The sequence below is a fragment of the Pongo abelii genome, chromosome 7, assembly GCF_028885655.2.
Source record: "Pongo abelii isolate AG06213 chromosome 7, NHGRI_mPonAbe1-v2.0_pri, whole genome shotgun sequence".
NCBI classification, from domain to species: Eukaryota; Metazoa; Chordata; class Mammalia; order Primates; family Hominidae; genus Pongo; species Pongo abelii.
The window spans coordinates 110596380-110613415 of NC_071992.2; the positions used below are offsets into that span (position 1 = coordinate 110596380).

The 17036-nt window shown below is 41.8% G+C and overlaps 1 protein-coding gene across 3 annotated transcripts in view; it reads left to right on the forward strand.

Annotated features, from left to right (window-relative positions):
- Positions 1–4346, forward strand: part of ESRP1 (epithelial splicing regulatory protein 1) — a 65205-nt gene extending 60859 nt beyond the window's left edge. For all 3 annotated transcript variants that reach the window (XM_009243960.4, XM_009243961.4, XM_054518678.2), the window contains one exon: positions 3849–4346. Coding sequence is in view for 1 of the 3 variants with exons in the window: in XM_009243961.4 (XP_009242236.1) it covers positions 3849–3855 (7 nt within the window). In the remaining 2 variants the exon portion in view is untranslated. The remainder of the gene's footprint in view (positions 1–3848) is intronic.
- Positions 4347–17036: the final 12690 nt, after the last annotated feature.

Sequence of the window (17036 nt, forward strand, 5' to 3'; positions counted from 1 at the left end):
AGCTGTCATCATGCCACTGCACTCCAGCCTGGACGACACAGCAAGTTAATGAATGAAAACAAGTTTTACAAACTGAAGTTTTATATTAACACACAACTTTTGCTGTTGTGATTATCATAATCATAGGGACATAGGGTTTTTTTTGTGTTTTTTTGAGATGGAATCTCACTTTGTCGCCTATGCTGGAATGCAGTACTTTGATCAGTGTTATCTTTCCCCTTTTTGTTATTGGACTGTCAGCCTTGAGCAACAGGGCTTTGCTTTTTTGAAAAGTGTGTTTTCTAGGCCTTCTATAGGATCTGTTGTAAAGAGTTCAGATTAAATAAACTTTCTAAATAACAAGAGAAATTCCTACTGAGAAATTTTATGCAAAAATAACACAGTATTTACCTCTGTCTGGAGGGTTACCAGTTAATTACATGAAAATATAAAAACTGTATTTGATCATTTTGTAACTTTATGTTGCAAGTTCTTGTGTAAGATGATTAAAAAGAACAAACTTTATAAGATCCTATTTTTTCCATTTAGATAATCTGAGTCCAGAATAACAGTAAAAACACATAGGAAGTACTTATAGTTTCCCGAGTAGCTGGGGCTACAGGCGCCCACCACCATGCCTGGCTAATTTTTTGTATTTTTAGTAGAGATGGGGTTTCACCGTGTTAGCCAGGATGGTCTCAATCTCCTGAACTCGTGATCCGCCCGCCTCGGCCTCCCAAAGTGCTGGGATTACAGGCGTGGGACACCGCGTCCAGCCTTCAAGTGAGCCTTTCACCTCAGCCTCCCTGGTAGCTGAGATTACAGGTGTTCTCCACCATGCCTGGCTGCAGAATGGCAGGGTTTTTAAGGGATTATAGGTTCATTCTGTAGCATATAGCACCAGTGGTGAAATCCAGATATCTTTAAAGACTTCCTTGTATGTAATACTTTAATGACAGTGTATTACAAAATAAAAACATGTTTCAACACAGACCTTATTTGAAAGGGAAATCAGATTTGTAAATGTCTGCAGTTGTAATTCTCAACTATCTTTAAGTGTTTGCTATAGCTAAACAGGAAGAGGAAACATTATCTCCTTCTGAGATTGATTTTTTTTTTTTTTTTTGCTAGCAGTTAGGAGTCTGCAGTTTCTTTTTGTTGTTGTTGTTTTGTTGTTGTTGTTGTTTTTGAGACGGAGTCTTGATCTATTGCCAGGCTGGAGTACAGTGGCACAATCTCGGCTCACTGCAACCTCCACCTCCCGGGTTCAAGCGATTCTCCTGCCTCAGCCTCCCTAGTAGCTGGGACTACAGGCACACACTACTACTCCCAGCTTATTTATTATTTTTAGTAGAGACAGGGTTTCACCATGTTGGCCGGGATGGTCTCCATCTCGACCTCATGATCTGCCCACCTCACCTTCCCAAAGTGCTGGGATTACAGGCATAAACCACCACTCCTGGCCTCAGTTTCATTGTTACACAGTCAAACTCCACTGGGATTAAAAAGCGGTTCGAGAAGGCTAAACGTTTAACTTTAACTTTTCCTGGCATTTCCACATTTTATCAGAATATGAAGGCTTAATTTTCAGCATCTACAAAGATGTTGTTTCCTAGTATAAATGTGATAGGAATGAAGAAGGTGGTACTCATTGACCCTAATAACTGACAGTCCCAGGGTTGACTGATGTAGCTGGATCCAAGGGTTTGCTCATCCAAGCTCACTCTCTGAGATACCCCTAGCAACACTTGGCCTTCACTGGCCTGGCTTACGTCCATCCTAAAACCACAACGACCTGGCATATGCAGGGCTCTAACTGGCCATGCCTGGGCCCCTTCTTTGGCTCAGTGGTAAAACTGTGATACTGATCAATAGTGTTGGGTCATTGATTTTCTTATCTGAATTTAGTATCAAAGGAGAAGCCTTTCAGCATGTGGTATTTTAAACTGAGTGCCAAATTGTGGTCACTTTGGAAACCACATTTAAAAGATGCATCCTAACCAGTATTTCCGTGTTTTTTAAACACCTGATTTTAGATTTGTACCATTTGTAGATCTCTGTTATTAAGGCAAATTTAATCTTGAAATAAATTAATCTTCATGTCCTTCTGAGACTTTTTTTTTTTTTTTTTTTTGCTAGCAGTTAGGAGTCTTCAGTTTCATTGTTAAGCAGTAAAACTCCATTAGACATTTCATACTGGCCATATGAAATAAGACTGAAGTCTAAAACATTCCTGTTTTTCATTTACATGTCAAAGTATGCATAACGGCCATGTGTGGTGGCTCACACATGTAATCTCAGCACTACTTTAGAATGCCAGGCAAGAGGAACACGTGAGGCTGAGTTTGAGACTAGCCTGGACAACAACATAGGGAGACCCCATCACTAAATTATATATACATATATACATATATATATATATATATCTTTTATTTAGCCTAGGGCCAGGTGTTGTGACTCACACCTGTAATCTCAGCACTTTGAGAGGTCAAGGCAGGAGGATTGCTCGAGGCCTGGAGTTTGAGACCAGACTGGTCAGGATGGTGAGAATCTCTCTTTACAAACAACTTGAAAATTAGCTGGATATAGTGGTGTGCCTGTGGTCCCAGCTGTTCAGGAGGCCGAGGTGGAGGATACCTTGAACCCAGGAATTTGGGGCAGCAACGAGCTCTGATCTCACCACTGTACTCCAGCCTGGGTGACAATGCAAGACACCATCTCTTTTTGGAAAAAAAAAAAAACTGCAGTGAGCTATGATTGGATCATATCACTCCATACTCCATCCTGGGTGATGGAGCTAGACCCTGTTTCAAAAATATATATAATGCCTACTAAAAGTTCTTATTTTAAGGTTGTATGGTATATAAGTAAAATAGCACAGTGGAACCAATCTGTATTAGTTTAAATCCTGCATCTGCCCATTACTAACTTAATCATTCTGTGCTTCAGTTTTTCCTTCTCTAAAATGGGGATAACAAGGTAATCTAAAAGGTTGCATGTGGGGATGAAATAAATGTATCCATGATCCATATAAAGGTGCTAATCATCAACTAGTCACAGGCATATAGAGCCCATATGTTTGCTGTTATGTCATGCCTTATTGCTTTTTTTTCTTTTTTTTTTTTTTTTTTGAGACAGAGTCTTCTTCTGTTGCCCAGGCTGGAGTGCAATGGCACGACCTTGGCTCACTGTAACCTCCACCCACCAGGTTAAAGCAATTCTCCTGCCTCAGCCTCCCAAGTAGCTGGGAATATAGGCATGCACCACCGCGCCCAGCTAATTTTTGGATTTTTAGTAGAGATGGGATTTCACCATGTTGGCCAGGCTGGTCTCAGACTCCTGACTTCATGTGATCTGCCTGCCTCGGCCTCCCAGAGTGCTGGGATTACAGGCATGAGCCACCATGCCCGGCCCCTTATTGCTTCTTATTAAGTGTCTTAGAAATTATTTGGAATTTCTTATACTAGAATTTAACTTTAAAATTTTGTCTAAATGGTTTTGTTTATTTTGGTAATGATATTGAACCTCTAAGGAATGAATGAAATAGTCTCTCCAGAAAGGAGCTGAGCCGAGCAGGGAGTCGGGAACCATACATGTTAAACTAAACACGTGATACTACAAAGGGTAGGAGTGGTGCAGAACGCCAACTACTGTGTAAACCATGGAAACTTCCTTGGCTAATGCTATACTCCCAAAGCCCTTGCCATGTAAATGCCAACTATGTCTGTGTGAAATAATAACTTGGACCATCTTAAAGCTTTTTTTCCACAAAGTCCTTGTGGAATTTGAAATCATTTTTGTGGCTGCTGAGAATGACATTTAGAGACTAATAACATTTCCTTTTATTCACTTTTTTTTTTTTTTTTCAGTGTTTGAAAGATATATGGTGATCTTGAAACCGCCAGACATGAGAAAACTTCTAGCAAATTCAGGGGAAGTTTGTCTACACTCAGGCTGCAGTATTTTCAGCAAACTTGATTGGACAAACGGGCCTGTGCCTTATCTTTTGGTGGAGTGAAAAAATTTGAGCCAGTGAAGCCAAATCCTTACAGCAAGCAGCATGCAGCATACCTGGCTCTTTGCTGATTGCAAATAGGCATTTAAAATGTGAATTTGGAATCAGATGTCTCCATTACTTCCAGTTAAAGTGGCATCATAGGTGTTTCCTAAGTTTTAAGTCTTGGATAAAAACTCCACCAGTGTCTACCATCTCCACCATGAACTCTGTTAAGGAAGCTTCATTTTTGTGTATTCCCACTCTTTTCTCTTCATTTCCCTGTCTTCTGCATAATCATGCCTTCTTGCTAAGTAATTCAAGCATAAGGTCTTGGAATAATAAAATCACAATCTTAGGAGAAAGAATAAAACTGTTATTTTCCCAGTCTCTTGGCCATGATGATATCTTATAATTAAAAACAAATTAAAATAAATTTTAAAACACCTGAAGATAAATTAGAAGAAATTGTGCGCCCTCCACAAAACATACAAAGTTTAAAAGTTTAGATCTTTTTCTCAGCAGGTATCAGTTGTAAATAATGAATTAGGGGCCAAAATGCAAAACGAAAAATGAAGCAGCTACATGTAGTCAGTAATTTCTAGTTTGAACTGTAATTGAATATTGTGGCTTCATATGTATTATTTTATATTGTACTTTTTTCATTATTGATGGTTTCGACTTCAATAAGAGAAATTCCATAGTTTTTAATATCCCAGAAGTGAGACAATTTGAACAGTGTATTCTAGAAAACAATACACTAACTGAACAGAAGTGAATGCTTATATATATATATTATGATAGCCTTAAACCTTTTTCCTCTAATGCCTTAACTGTCAAATAATTATAACCTTTTAAAGCATAGGACTATAGTCAGCATGCTAGACTGAGAGGTAAACACTGATGCAGTTAGAACAGGTACTGATGCTGTCGGTGTTTAACACTATGTTTAGCTGTGTTTATGCTATAAAAGTGCAATATTAGACACTAGCTAGTACTGCTGCCTCATGTAACTCCAAAAAAAACAGGATTTCATTAAGTGCATTGAATGTGGATATTTCTTTAAGTTACTCATATTGTCCTTTGCTTGAATGCAATGCCGTGCAGATTTATGTGGCTGCTATTTTTATTTTCTGTGCATTACTTTAACACCTTAAAGGGAGAAGCAAACATTTCCTTCTTCAGCTTACTGGCAATGGCCCTTTAACTGCAATAGGAAGAAAAAAAGGTTTGTGTGAAAATTGGTGATAACTGGCACTTAAGATCGAACAGAAATTTCTATATACTTGATGCCTTAAGATGCCCAAAGCCGCCCAAAGCTCTGAAAGACTTTAAGATAGGCAGTAATGCTTACTACAATACTACTGAGTTTTTGTAGAGTTAACATTTGATAATAAAACTTGCCTGTTTAATCTCAATGTTTGCGATTTTTTTTTGTTATTAGAAGAATTGTGGTACTGATGGAAGTACATAGATAAGACATCTCTTCCTAAGATGGTGGTAGGGTTTTTCTCTAAACTTATGTATAAAAGCTATCAGTGATAAATCTACTCAAGATGGCCTGGCATGGTGGCTCACGCCTATAATACTAGCACTTTGGGAGGCCGAGGCGGGTGGATCACGAGGTCAGGAGTTTGAGACCAGCCTGGCCAAAGATGATGAAACCCCATCTCTACTAAAACTACAAAAATTAGCCGGGTGCGGTGGTAGGCACCTGTAGTCCGAGCTACTTGGGAGGCTGAGGCAGGAGAATCGCTCGAACCCGGGAGGCGGAGGTTGCAGTGAGCCGAGATCATGCCACTGCGCTCTAGCCTGGGTGATAGAGCAAGACTCCATCTCAAAAAAAAAAATTTCTAACATTTTATAGCAACATATATTATCAGTATCACTTGACATGCAAACTCTGTTGTTAGTGTGTTTCAGTTCTGAAATTAGATTATAACCCCAAGGGCAGGGATTATGCTGTACCTATATTTCCCTCAATGTCTAGCACTTTTTTTTTTTTTTTACTTCGTAACATTTACATCAAATGTCTATATTTCTGTTAACCCAGAATGTTCTTCATAAGCATTCATTGAGTGTAGCTTAGTTAACCCAGGAAAGTCTTTCAGCCCTAGTCCTTGCCAACATCATCTTATAAGAATGAAGCCATTTTATATTAATACTTTTGGTCTTTGCCGTCACGTGTGGTAAAGTTCTCTAGACAAGCTGGAGTCCTCACCCAAGTTTTCCTTGCTCTAATATCTCTGGTAGGCATTTAATGTTTTTCAGGCTGTTACCTACCTTAAATAGAATCAAAGTTGCCTGAGCAAAGCTAGTGTTATTCATCTTGGTACAGCACCTGGTACAGCTGCTCTCTTCATGCAGAAAAGAAAATTGGCAGAAGGAAGTGGAGTAAGGGTGATGAGGAAGGATGGGAGAATGAGGGAAAAGAGGACTGGGATACGTGGAAGAACCTTAAAGTTCCACCTCTTGTATGTATAGACTTCCTCTCCCTGCATTCTCCAGCTCTCGAGGAAAAGTAGACAGAATGAACATCCATGTACATTATTTTTTTTTTTTTTTGAGATAGAGTCTTGCTCTGTTGCCCAGGCTAGAGTGCAGTGGCGTGGTCTCGGCTCACTGCAAGCTCGCCTCCCAGGTTCATGCCATTCTCCTGCCTCAGCCTCCGAGTAGCTGGGACTACAGGCACCCGCCACCACGCCCCAGCTAATTTTTTGTATTTTTAGTAGAGATGGGGTTTCACCATGTTAGCCAGGCTGGTCTCAAACTCCTGACCTTGTGATCCGCCCGCCTCGGCCTTCCAAAGTGCTGGGATTACAGGCGTGAGCCACCGCGCCCGGTGGAGGTCCCACTTTTTTACGTCTGTTACTATAATGCCGTGAATTCATAGGTTCCAGGAGCCCAGGCTTTTTTCCATTGGTTCTCACACAGTGTGCTGCTCTGGGTGGAGTGGGCTAGTGCTTCAGCTGAACCCAGGTATCTTTCTCTTTGGCTTCCTTTTCTGATCATTTTCCTTCGTGCATTTCGGGAGGCTATCTCAGTTCTTAGAGTGGTTAATATGCTCAATACACACACTGATTCTATTGGCAAGAATCTTACCCTTGTTTACAACAATGCCAACAGCATGTTGGGTAACATTACAGACTCATCCAGTTTTGCCACGGTAGCTTTTATGTGGCATTCCTTTTGTTTTGTTTGTTTTAGAAAGGGTTGCACTGTTGCCCAGGCAAAAGTGCAGTGGCACAATCATGGCTCACTGTAGCCTCAATTTCCCAGGCTGAGATGATTCTCCCACCTCAGCATCCCAAGTAGCTGGGAGACTACAGGCACGTGCCACCATCCCAGCTTTATTTATTTATTTATTTATTTATTTAGAGAAGGAGTATCACTCGTTGCCCAGGCTTGAGTGCAATGGCACGATCTCAGCTCACCACAACCTCCGCCTCCTGGCTTCAAGCGATTCTCCTGCCTCAGCCTCCCAAGTACCTGGAATTACAGGCATAAGCCACCACGCCTGGCTAATTTTTTTTTTTTTTTTTTTTTGTATTTTTAGTAGAGATGGGGTTTCTCCATGTTGGTCAGGCTGGTCTCAAACTCCCAACCTCAGGTGATCCACCCGCCTCAGCCTCCCAAAGTGCTGGGATTACAGGCACGAGCCACCGCGCCCAGCCTTTTTTTTTTTTTTTTTAAGAGATTGGGTTTTGCCATGTTTCTCAGGCTGGTCTTGAACTTCTGAGTTCCAGCGATCTTCCCACCTCAGCCTCTGAAAGTGCTGGGATTACAGACATGAGCCACCTTGCCCAGCCCCAGACTCTTAACCAGATCTCAAATGAACTGAGAACTCACTTATCACCAAGGGGATGGTACCAAATCATTCAGGAGGCATCTGCTCCCATGATCCAATCACCGCCCACCAGGCCCTACCTCCAACATTGGGAATCACATTTCAATGTGACATCTGGAAGGGACAAACATCCACACAGGCAGTGGCTCATGCCTGTAATCCCAACACTTTGGGAGGCTGAGGCAGGCGGATCACCTGAGGTCAGCAGTTTGAGACCAGCCTGACCAACATGGTGAAACCCTGTCTCTACTAAAAATATAAAAATTAGCCAGGCGTGGCGGCACACGCCTGTAATCCCAGCTACTCAGGAGGCTGAGGCAGGAGAATCACTTAAACCCGGGAGGCAGAGTTTGCAGTGAGCCGAGATCATGCCACTGCACTCCAGCCTGGGCAACGAGAGTGAGACTCCATCTCAAAAACAACAACAACAACAACAACAAAAAAAACAAAAAAAAAACTGAAAAAAGGGATCTGGAAGAGAAAGTAAGACTTGAAGACTGGTCAATGTAGTTAGTACTCTCCTAGGTGCTCCTTCATCTACTCTGGCTCTTTTCCTAACATTGCATAAATACAGCTCATTTGTTTACAGCATCAGAGTAGGGCTTCTAGTGCTCCTTTGGTCTGCCTTTTTACTTTATATCCAGCTTGCCATTAATTTGGCAGTTGCTTTATATTGTTGCTATTCTAAAAGTGAATGCTGATATATGGATAATAAATCTGCTAGTCTTACACTTGAATTTGAGCTAGTGTCTTATAACTGAAACCCTTTTGAAACTTAGCAGAGTCAACACTACAAACACATTTTTGTAGTGTACAAAAATACTCAACTTGTTCTGTAAATACTCAACTTGTTCTGGTTCTCAGTCTCCTTTGTGATTCATTCTTTCCTACATGATTGGTGTTAATCATGGTTCTATCCTCAGTCATCTTCATCTATTCATTCTCTCTGGGCAAATTCATTCATTTATTACCACACTCCTCTGTGGATCTATAGACTCCTCTACCCAGCACTGTAATGAACATTTCCATCTGATGTGTCCCACGCATTTCAAACCCAACATGCTTAAAATGGAACTTATCTTGCCACACCCAAAATCCTGCTGCTTTCTGGGTTCTTTTTACTTCACTAACCAGCACCATATACTGCCAGGTCTTAAGGAGGTCATTCTTATTTATTTTTTTTTTTTTGAGACAGAGTCTCCATCTGTAGCCCAGGCTGTAGTACAGTGCAGCGATCTCGGCTCACTGCACCCTCTGCCTACCAGGTTCAAGTGATTCTCCTGCCTCAGCCTCCGGAATAACGAGGATTACAGGTGCATGCCACCACGTCTGGCTAATTTTTGTATTTTTAGTAGAGACGGGGTTTCACCATGTTGGCCAGGCTGGTCTCAAACTCCTGACCATAGGTGATTCGCCCGCCTCAGCCTCCCAAAGTGCTGGGATTACAGGCATGAACCACTGCACCCGGCCCAGGAGGTCATTCTTTATTATTATTATTATTATTATTATTATTATTATTATTATTATTATTATTATTATTTGAGACAGAGTCTCGCTCTGTCACCCAGGCTGGAGTGCAGTGGTGCTATCTCAGCTCACTGCAACCTCTGCCTCCCGGGTTCAAGCGATTCTCCTGCCTCAGCCTCCTGAGTAGCTGGGATTACAGGCACCTGCCACCACATTCGGCTGGTTTTTGTATTTTTAGTAGAGACGGGGTTTCATCATGTTGGCCAGGCTGGTCTCGAACTCCTTACCTCAGGTGATCCACCCCTCTCGGCCTCCCAAAGTGCTAGGATTACAGGCGTGAGCCATCGCGCCCAGCCCAGGAGATCATTCTTAACCTCCTCTCCTTCATCATCCTAGACAATAGTATCTCACCCATCTTTTGCCTTAATATTGAACTCCATGCATCAAATTTTGTTCCCGTCTATTGGCAGTATGTTTTAAATAATTTTTAAAATTAAAAACACAGATCTGATCATGTGCTCTTGAAACCTTTTAATAGCTTCCCATTTGCTGTGGGAAAAATCCATACACGTACATCCTGCACGACATTGCATAAGCTGATTCCAGCCTTACTCTGTTGCTTTCTTGCAAGGCACTTTTTCCCCTCATGCTCTGTATTCTGTGATACATTTTCCAACTGTTTGTGTGGAAGTGATACACCTTTGTCTGTTTCCTCTACCTGAAACATTTTTTTCTGCTATCTCTCTCTTAACTGATGCCCACTTAGAAATCTTATCTTCCTGGGCAGACGCGGTGGCTCATCCCTGTAATCCCAGCACTTTGGGAGGCCGAGGCAGGAGGATCACTTGACTTCAGGAGTTCGAGACCATCTTGGCCAAATAGTGAAACCCTGTCTCTACTAAAAATAGAAAAATTAGCTGTGCATGGTGGTGAGCGCCTGTAATCCCAGCTACCCTGGAGGCTGAGGCAGGAGAATTTCTTGAACCTGGGAGCCAGAGGTTGCAGTGAACCAAGATCATGCCACTGCACTCCAGCCTGGGCAACAGAGCAAGACTCCGTCTCAAAACAAACAAATAAACAAAAAGAAATCTTCCTAAGGAAGACCTTTCCTGATGAAATAGGCTCACAGTAAGATCTCCCTGTAACCAGCTTCCCATATTGTTAATAGCAGTGTGTTTCTTGTTCCACACTAGTGACTAGTCAGTGCTTAAGATATATATAATATTTGCTGAATTAATAAATTTATATTTACTCCTCCATGTGGAAACTAATGTGATTTTATATATATATATATATTTTATTTTTATTTTTATTTTTTTAATTTTTTAAAAGGAGTCTCACTCTGTTGCCCAGGCTGGAGTGCAGTAGCCCAATCTCGGCTCACTGCAACCTCTGCCTCCCAGGTTCAAGCCATTTATCCTGCCTCAGCCTCCCAGGTAGCTGGGACTACAGGCGTGTGACACCAAGCCCAGCTAATTTTTGTATTTTTAGTAGAGACAGGGTTTCACTATGTTGGCCAGGCTGGTCTCGAACTCCTGACCTCCTGATCCATTCGCCCCAGCCTCCCAAAGTGCTGTGATTACAGGCGTGAGCCACCGCGCCCGGCCGATTCTATATGTTTTTTTGTTTTTGTTTTTGTTTTTTACCACGCCTGGCCGATTCTATATTTTTTTAAAAAAGAATTTTTATAAATGTAAATGTTGCTAAATAGCAAATACTATGTTTCTGTCTTTCTTTCTTTCTTTTTTTTTTTTTTGAGAGGGAGTTTCATTCTTGTTACCCAGGCTGGGGTGCAACAGCATGATCTCAGCTCACTGCAACCTCCGCCTCCCGGGTTCAAGCAATTCTGCCTCAGCCTCCGGAGTAGCTGGGATTGCAGGCGCCCACCACCACGCCTGGCTAATTTTTTGTACTCTTAGTGGAGAGGGGGTTTTACCATTTTGACCAGGCTGTTCTTGAACTCCAGACCTCAGGTTATCCACCTGCCTCAGCCTCCCAAAGTGATGGGATTACAGGCATGAGCCACCACACCCGGCCAATATTATGTTTCTTTAGCACCATTTTGTCAATTTTTAAAATGTTAGTGGTAATCTAATTATTAATGGTATGCTTTTACATGGGAATATAAATTCAAAGAGTCACTTTTTCACTGAAGTGCACAAAGAAGACAGTTTGGCATGAAATGTACCTCTACGTTACGATTTTGGCTGCGTCTGCCATCTACTGGACACATCATGCTGTTGGCTTTTCAGGTTTCTATTCTCAGCCAAGGTGCTCATCCAGGATTCTAACAGGATTTAAAATTTGTTCTGTTTTTAAATCATATTATAATTGATGGAAAATTGATGTTTTTTAACTGTATTTATTTTAGACTGATCAAATGAAGCAGTGTGAATGCAGAAGAAACAAATCTGTAACTGGTTGTGATCAATTAGTTGTGAACACCATGGCACTTGGGCCAGCCTTATACTGTATTTAAAAAAAGAAAAAGAAATGTCATAGTAGTTTCCATGTTACACATACTTTTTTTTTTAACTTTTAAGTTCAGGGGTACAAGTGCAGGTCTGTAACACAGGTAAACTTGTGTCATGGGGGTTTGTTGTACAGATTATTTCATCACCCAGGTATTTATCTTAGTACCCATCGGTTATTTTTCCTGATCCTCTCCCTCCTCCCACGCTCCGCCCTCTGAAAGGCCCCAGTGTGTGTTGTTCCCCTCTATACACATACATTTTTATAGTGATGTCACAAATTTGGTAGAAAACTTTTTTTTCCCAAAAATCATTGTGCTCCTTTGCTTTTAAGATACCTACAATTTGGAATGTGATGCATCCTCGATGCATCAGTCTGGACATGCCTAGTAAATGATCTGCAGTGGCTGTCTGGCTGAAGAGTACTTCAGGGACAGCTCCAGGACTGCGCTGGATCTGGCCTGAGCATCCAGGTCTGGCCTAAGCTCTTTGTAGGGTGGAAAAACAGCAGAAACAACTTCATCTGTCAGGGCTTTAGGAATAGATTTTTTTCTGAATTAACTGAATTGAGGTACTCAGAGTCCACCTGCTATCCAATTGCATCCCTTTTTCAAAATAAGAAAGTATTTAATCCACCATTTACATGTACCAAGAAGGCCTAAGTGCAATTAATAGCAGGTGTCTTCTAATGTAGCAGTCTCAATCCCTATAAATAGGGTTGTTTGAGTTAGCAAAAACAAAATACCAAACCAAAACAAAACCCAGGATATTCAATTACATAGAAATTTCTGAAAAATAACAAATCATTTTTGGTATAAGCATGTCCCAAATATTGCATGGGACATGCTCATACTAAAGCGTCCTGAATTTTTTATCTGGAAACCCTAATATAATTCACAAATATTTAAAGGGCTTACTATCTGAAAGAAGAGAGGCAAGAGTCTTGGTACAAAGTCAGCAACCTGTTTTCTAGCATAGAAGCTTTGCCTGGGACAAACTTGATAATAGACCACTTAGTTCCAATGATGTTTTGCTTTATGAGTATTGCTTCATATGACCAAGTTGATCAAAAATCTCTACCTAGAGTAGTTTTAACTATAAGAAAATTTGTTTTTCAAAAAAAGTCCTGACCAGGTGCAGTGGCTCATGCCTCTAATTCCAGCATTTTGGGAGGCCAAGGAGGGCAGATTGCTTGAGCCCAAGAGTTCAAGACCAGCCTGGGCAACATGGTGAAACCACGTCTCTACAAAAAAAATATATATATAATGTATATATGTATATTTTATATATGTATATATGTATATTTTATATATACACACACAGAATATATTCAGAAAAATACACACACACACACACACACACAGAAAAATTAGCTGGGCGTGGTGGCGTGTGTCTGTAGTCCCAGCTACTTTGGAGGCTAAGGTGGGAGGATCACCTGAGCCTGGGAGGTCAAGGCTACAGTGAGCCATGATTGCACATGTGCACTCCAGCCTTGACAACAAAATGAGACACTATTTCAAAAAAAAAGAAATAAAGAAAATGTCCTGAGACATCTAATATATCCAATTCAAGAATATTTAAATAGAATGCTTTTTTTGTTTGTTTTTTTTTTTTTTTGAGATGGAGTCTCACTCTGTTACCCAGGCTGGGGTGCAGTGGCATATTTTGGCTCACTGTAACCTCCGCCTCCCAGGTTCAAGAGATTCTCCTGCCTCAGTTTCCTGAGCAGCAGGGACTACAGGCACTCACACCACGCCCAGGTAATTCTTGTGTTTTTTTGTAGAGACAGGGTCACACCATGTTGGCCAGGCTGGTCTTGAACTCCTGACCTCAGGTGATCTGCCCACCTTGGCCTCCCAAAGTTCTGGGATTACAGGTGTGAGCCACCGTGCTTGGCCTTTTTTTTTTTTCTTTTTTTTTTTGAGACAGAGTCTCGCTCTGTCACCCAGGCTGGAGTGCAGTGGTGCAATCTTGGCTCACTGAAGCCTCCGCCTCCCGGGTTCAAGCGATTCTCCTGCCTCAGCCTCCCGAGTAGCTGGGACTACAAGCATCTGCCACCACGTCCAGCTAATTTTTTTATTTTTAGTGGGGACGGGGTTTTGCCATGTTGGCTAGGCTGGTCTTGAACTCCTGACCTCAGGTGATCCACCCGCCTCTGCCTCCCAAAATGCTGGTATTACAAGCATGAGCCACCGGGATTACAGGCATGAGCCACTTGGGAGCCCAAGGAGGGCGGATCACCTGAGGTCAGGATTTCGAGACAAGCCTGGCCAATGTGGTGAACCCCATCTCTACTAAAAATAGAAAAAACTTAGCTGGGCATAGTGACAGGCGCCTGTAGTCCCAGCTACTCGGGAGGCTGGGACAGAAGAATTGCTTGAACCCGTGGCAGAGGTTGCAGTGAGCCGAGATCGAACCACTGCACTCCAACCTAGATGACAGAGTGAGACTCCGTCTCAAAAAAAAAAAAAGATTTTAATCAACGGATAATTAATACTTTATTACATAATAAAGATGAAACACAACTCCATATCTTTTACAGAAGCTGAACCGACACAAGGATTTCTAACTAATTATGTTCTTTTACTACTAATGAGGTGAAGCATGTGCCAGAATAATGTTTCTTGTTTTTTGTTTTTTTGCTGTTGTTGTTTTTTTGTCAGGGTCTCATTCTCAGCCAGGCTTGAGTGCAGTGGCTTGATCATAGCTCACTGCAGCCTCAACCTCTTTGGCTCAGGTGATCCTCCCACCTCAGCCTCCCAGGTAGCTGGAACTACAGGTGCACGCCACCACGCCTAGCTATTTTTTGTATTTTTTAGTAGAGGTGGGGCTTCACCATGTTGCCAAGGCTGGTCTTGAACTCCTGGGCTCAAGCAATCTGCCAGCCTTGGCCTCCCAAAAAGCTGGGATTACAGGTGTGAGCCACCTTGACCAGCCTCAGAAGAATGTTTTAAAAATAGACTGCACGTATTTTTTTGGTTTCAAGTAGAGAAGTTTTAAGGCCTTTTGTTTTATATTGTTCTTATATCTTGGCAGCACTTTTTCCTGGGCACATAGAAAGCACATGATTAATTTCAAGATGGAAATATCAGAAATCATGTTTGACTCATCATTTATCACATCCAATTTGTCATCAGGCCCTGTAGATTTCATTTCCAGCATCTTTTGAATTCATTCTCTTTGAACATTTTTATTTTCATTGCCTCATACCAGGCCTTTATTTTCTTACTCAGTTTACTATAAAAGCCTCCTAAACTACATTTGCTAAAGACTTAACTTTTTAAAACAAAGAACATTTCACATTATGTCCTTAAAATATCCATTGCATAGAGAAGAGGTCCTCAAACTTCTAGAGAAGACAGAAAATCACACTGCTCTTTGAATAGCTCATAAGTAAAAGACAATTTGGGAAAATTTGGGTTCTTTAGGATTGGTCAGGGTGAGGCAAAATGTAATGAAATGCTCCTTCACATCTTGGATAAGAAACTAGCAGCCCATCGTTTTGCAGTCATAAAACAATCAGTATCGTCTGAAATCATCTTACGACCATGTGTCCACTAGCCATCTGGAAACAGCTGGCCTTAGGAACGAGGAAATGGCCTACTGAAAACTCAGCTGTAATGCCTGCTGCAAGGCAACATCTTGAGTAGTTCAGGTTCTATTCTTTTTGAATGAAATATAGATTTTTAATAAAAACAGCCTATTTTTCTCACAGTAAGATTACACTGGTTTGAGAATAAGATGCTCCACTCTCATTATCCTTATGTGTTTTTTGTTTGTTTGTTTGTTTGTTTGTTTTGTGTGATGGAGTTTCGCTCTTGTTGCCCAGGCTGGAATGCAATGGCATGATCTCGGCTCACCGCAACCTCCACCTCCCAGGTTCAAGCGATTCTCCTGCCTCAGCCTCCCGAGTAGCTGGGATTACAGGCATGTGCCACCACGCCTGGCTAATTTTGTACTTTTAGCAGAGATGGGGTTTCTCCATGTTGGTCAGGCTGGGCTCGAACTCCTGACCTCAGGTGATCCGCCTGCCTCAGCCTTCCAAAGTGTTGAGATTACAGGCATGAGCCACCGTGCCTGGCCCTAATGTGGGTTTTTAGGGTTCAAGAGAAGAATGTTTCTACTAGGTAATAATTATCTCTATCTTATCTTATATTTCCATTTGTTATTTTAAGAAGCTATTTTTTTTCTATCATTTTTCTTTCCCCTGTTATTGTAGAGGTCAGGCAAACTTAAAATTTAGTCCGTTAGTCATCTTGAGGTGACCATGAAGGAACTATAGGATATTAAGACTCTAGACTTAGAAAACAGCAGACCTCAATAGCCACTGTATGTTTTCCAAGAGGTGCAGCTCTTTCAGTCAGCTGATCTGATAAGCAGGATACTCAGGTACTGTTGCTCATGTCCAGGGACCCCACCATATCCTGTGGTTTTCAGGGTGCTTATATTCTGTGCTCTCTTGGCTCTGGCACCAGGCCTTTTCTGGTCCACTGTTTGTAACTCCTGGTAAAGTGTTGTTTTAAGGCAAAAAACATCTTTACAGGGAACCAGACATAAAAAGAGTTCCTGGAGGCCCCGCGTGGTAGCTCATGCCTGTAATCCCAGCACTTTGTGGGGCTGAGGCTGGTGGATCACTTGAGGTCAGGATTTCAAGACCAGCCTGGGCAACATGGTGAAACCACACCCCTCCATTTCTCTACTAAAAATACAAAAAATTATCTGGGCGTGGTGGTGAGCACCTGTAAACCCAACACTTTGGGGGGCCAAGGTGGGCGGATCACTTGAGGCCAGGAGTTGGAGACTAGCCTGGCCAACCAACAAGGTGAAATCCCATCTCTACTAAAAATATGAAAATTAAGTGGTGGCTTGCGCCTGTAGTCCCAGCTACTGGAAAGGCCGAGGCACGAGAATCGCTTTAACCTGGGAGGCGGAAGTGGCAGTGAACCTAGATCGAGTCATTGCATTCCAGCCTGGGCGACAGAGCGAGACTCTGTCTCAAAAAAAAAAAAAAAAAAAAAAAAAAATTCCTGGAACCGTTTCTGCACATCACTGAAAAATGATAGCTTCTCCCCAAATATCCTAACTTAAAGGTGCTATTAGGAGAATCTTGCTGCCTGCTAATAATGGGGTGTCCATAATTACCCCATGACTTCAGTGAATTCTCGTGCCTGTTTCTCCCGATCTAAAATGGGTATATTTCATTTACTAAATTTACTTCTGAGTACTGTTGGGGAAAAGATCTCGGTGTTTGTTGAAGAATGCTAGATATAATGAAAGT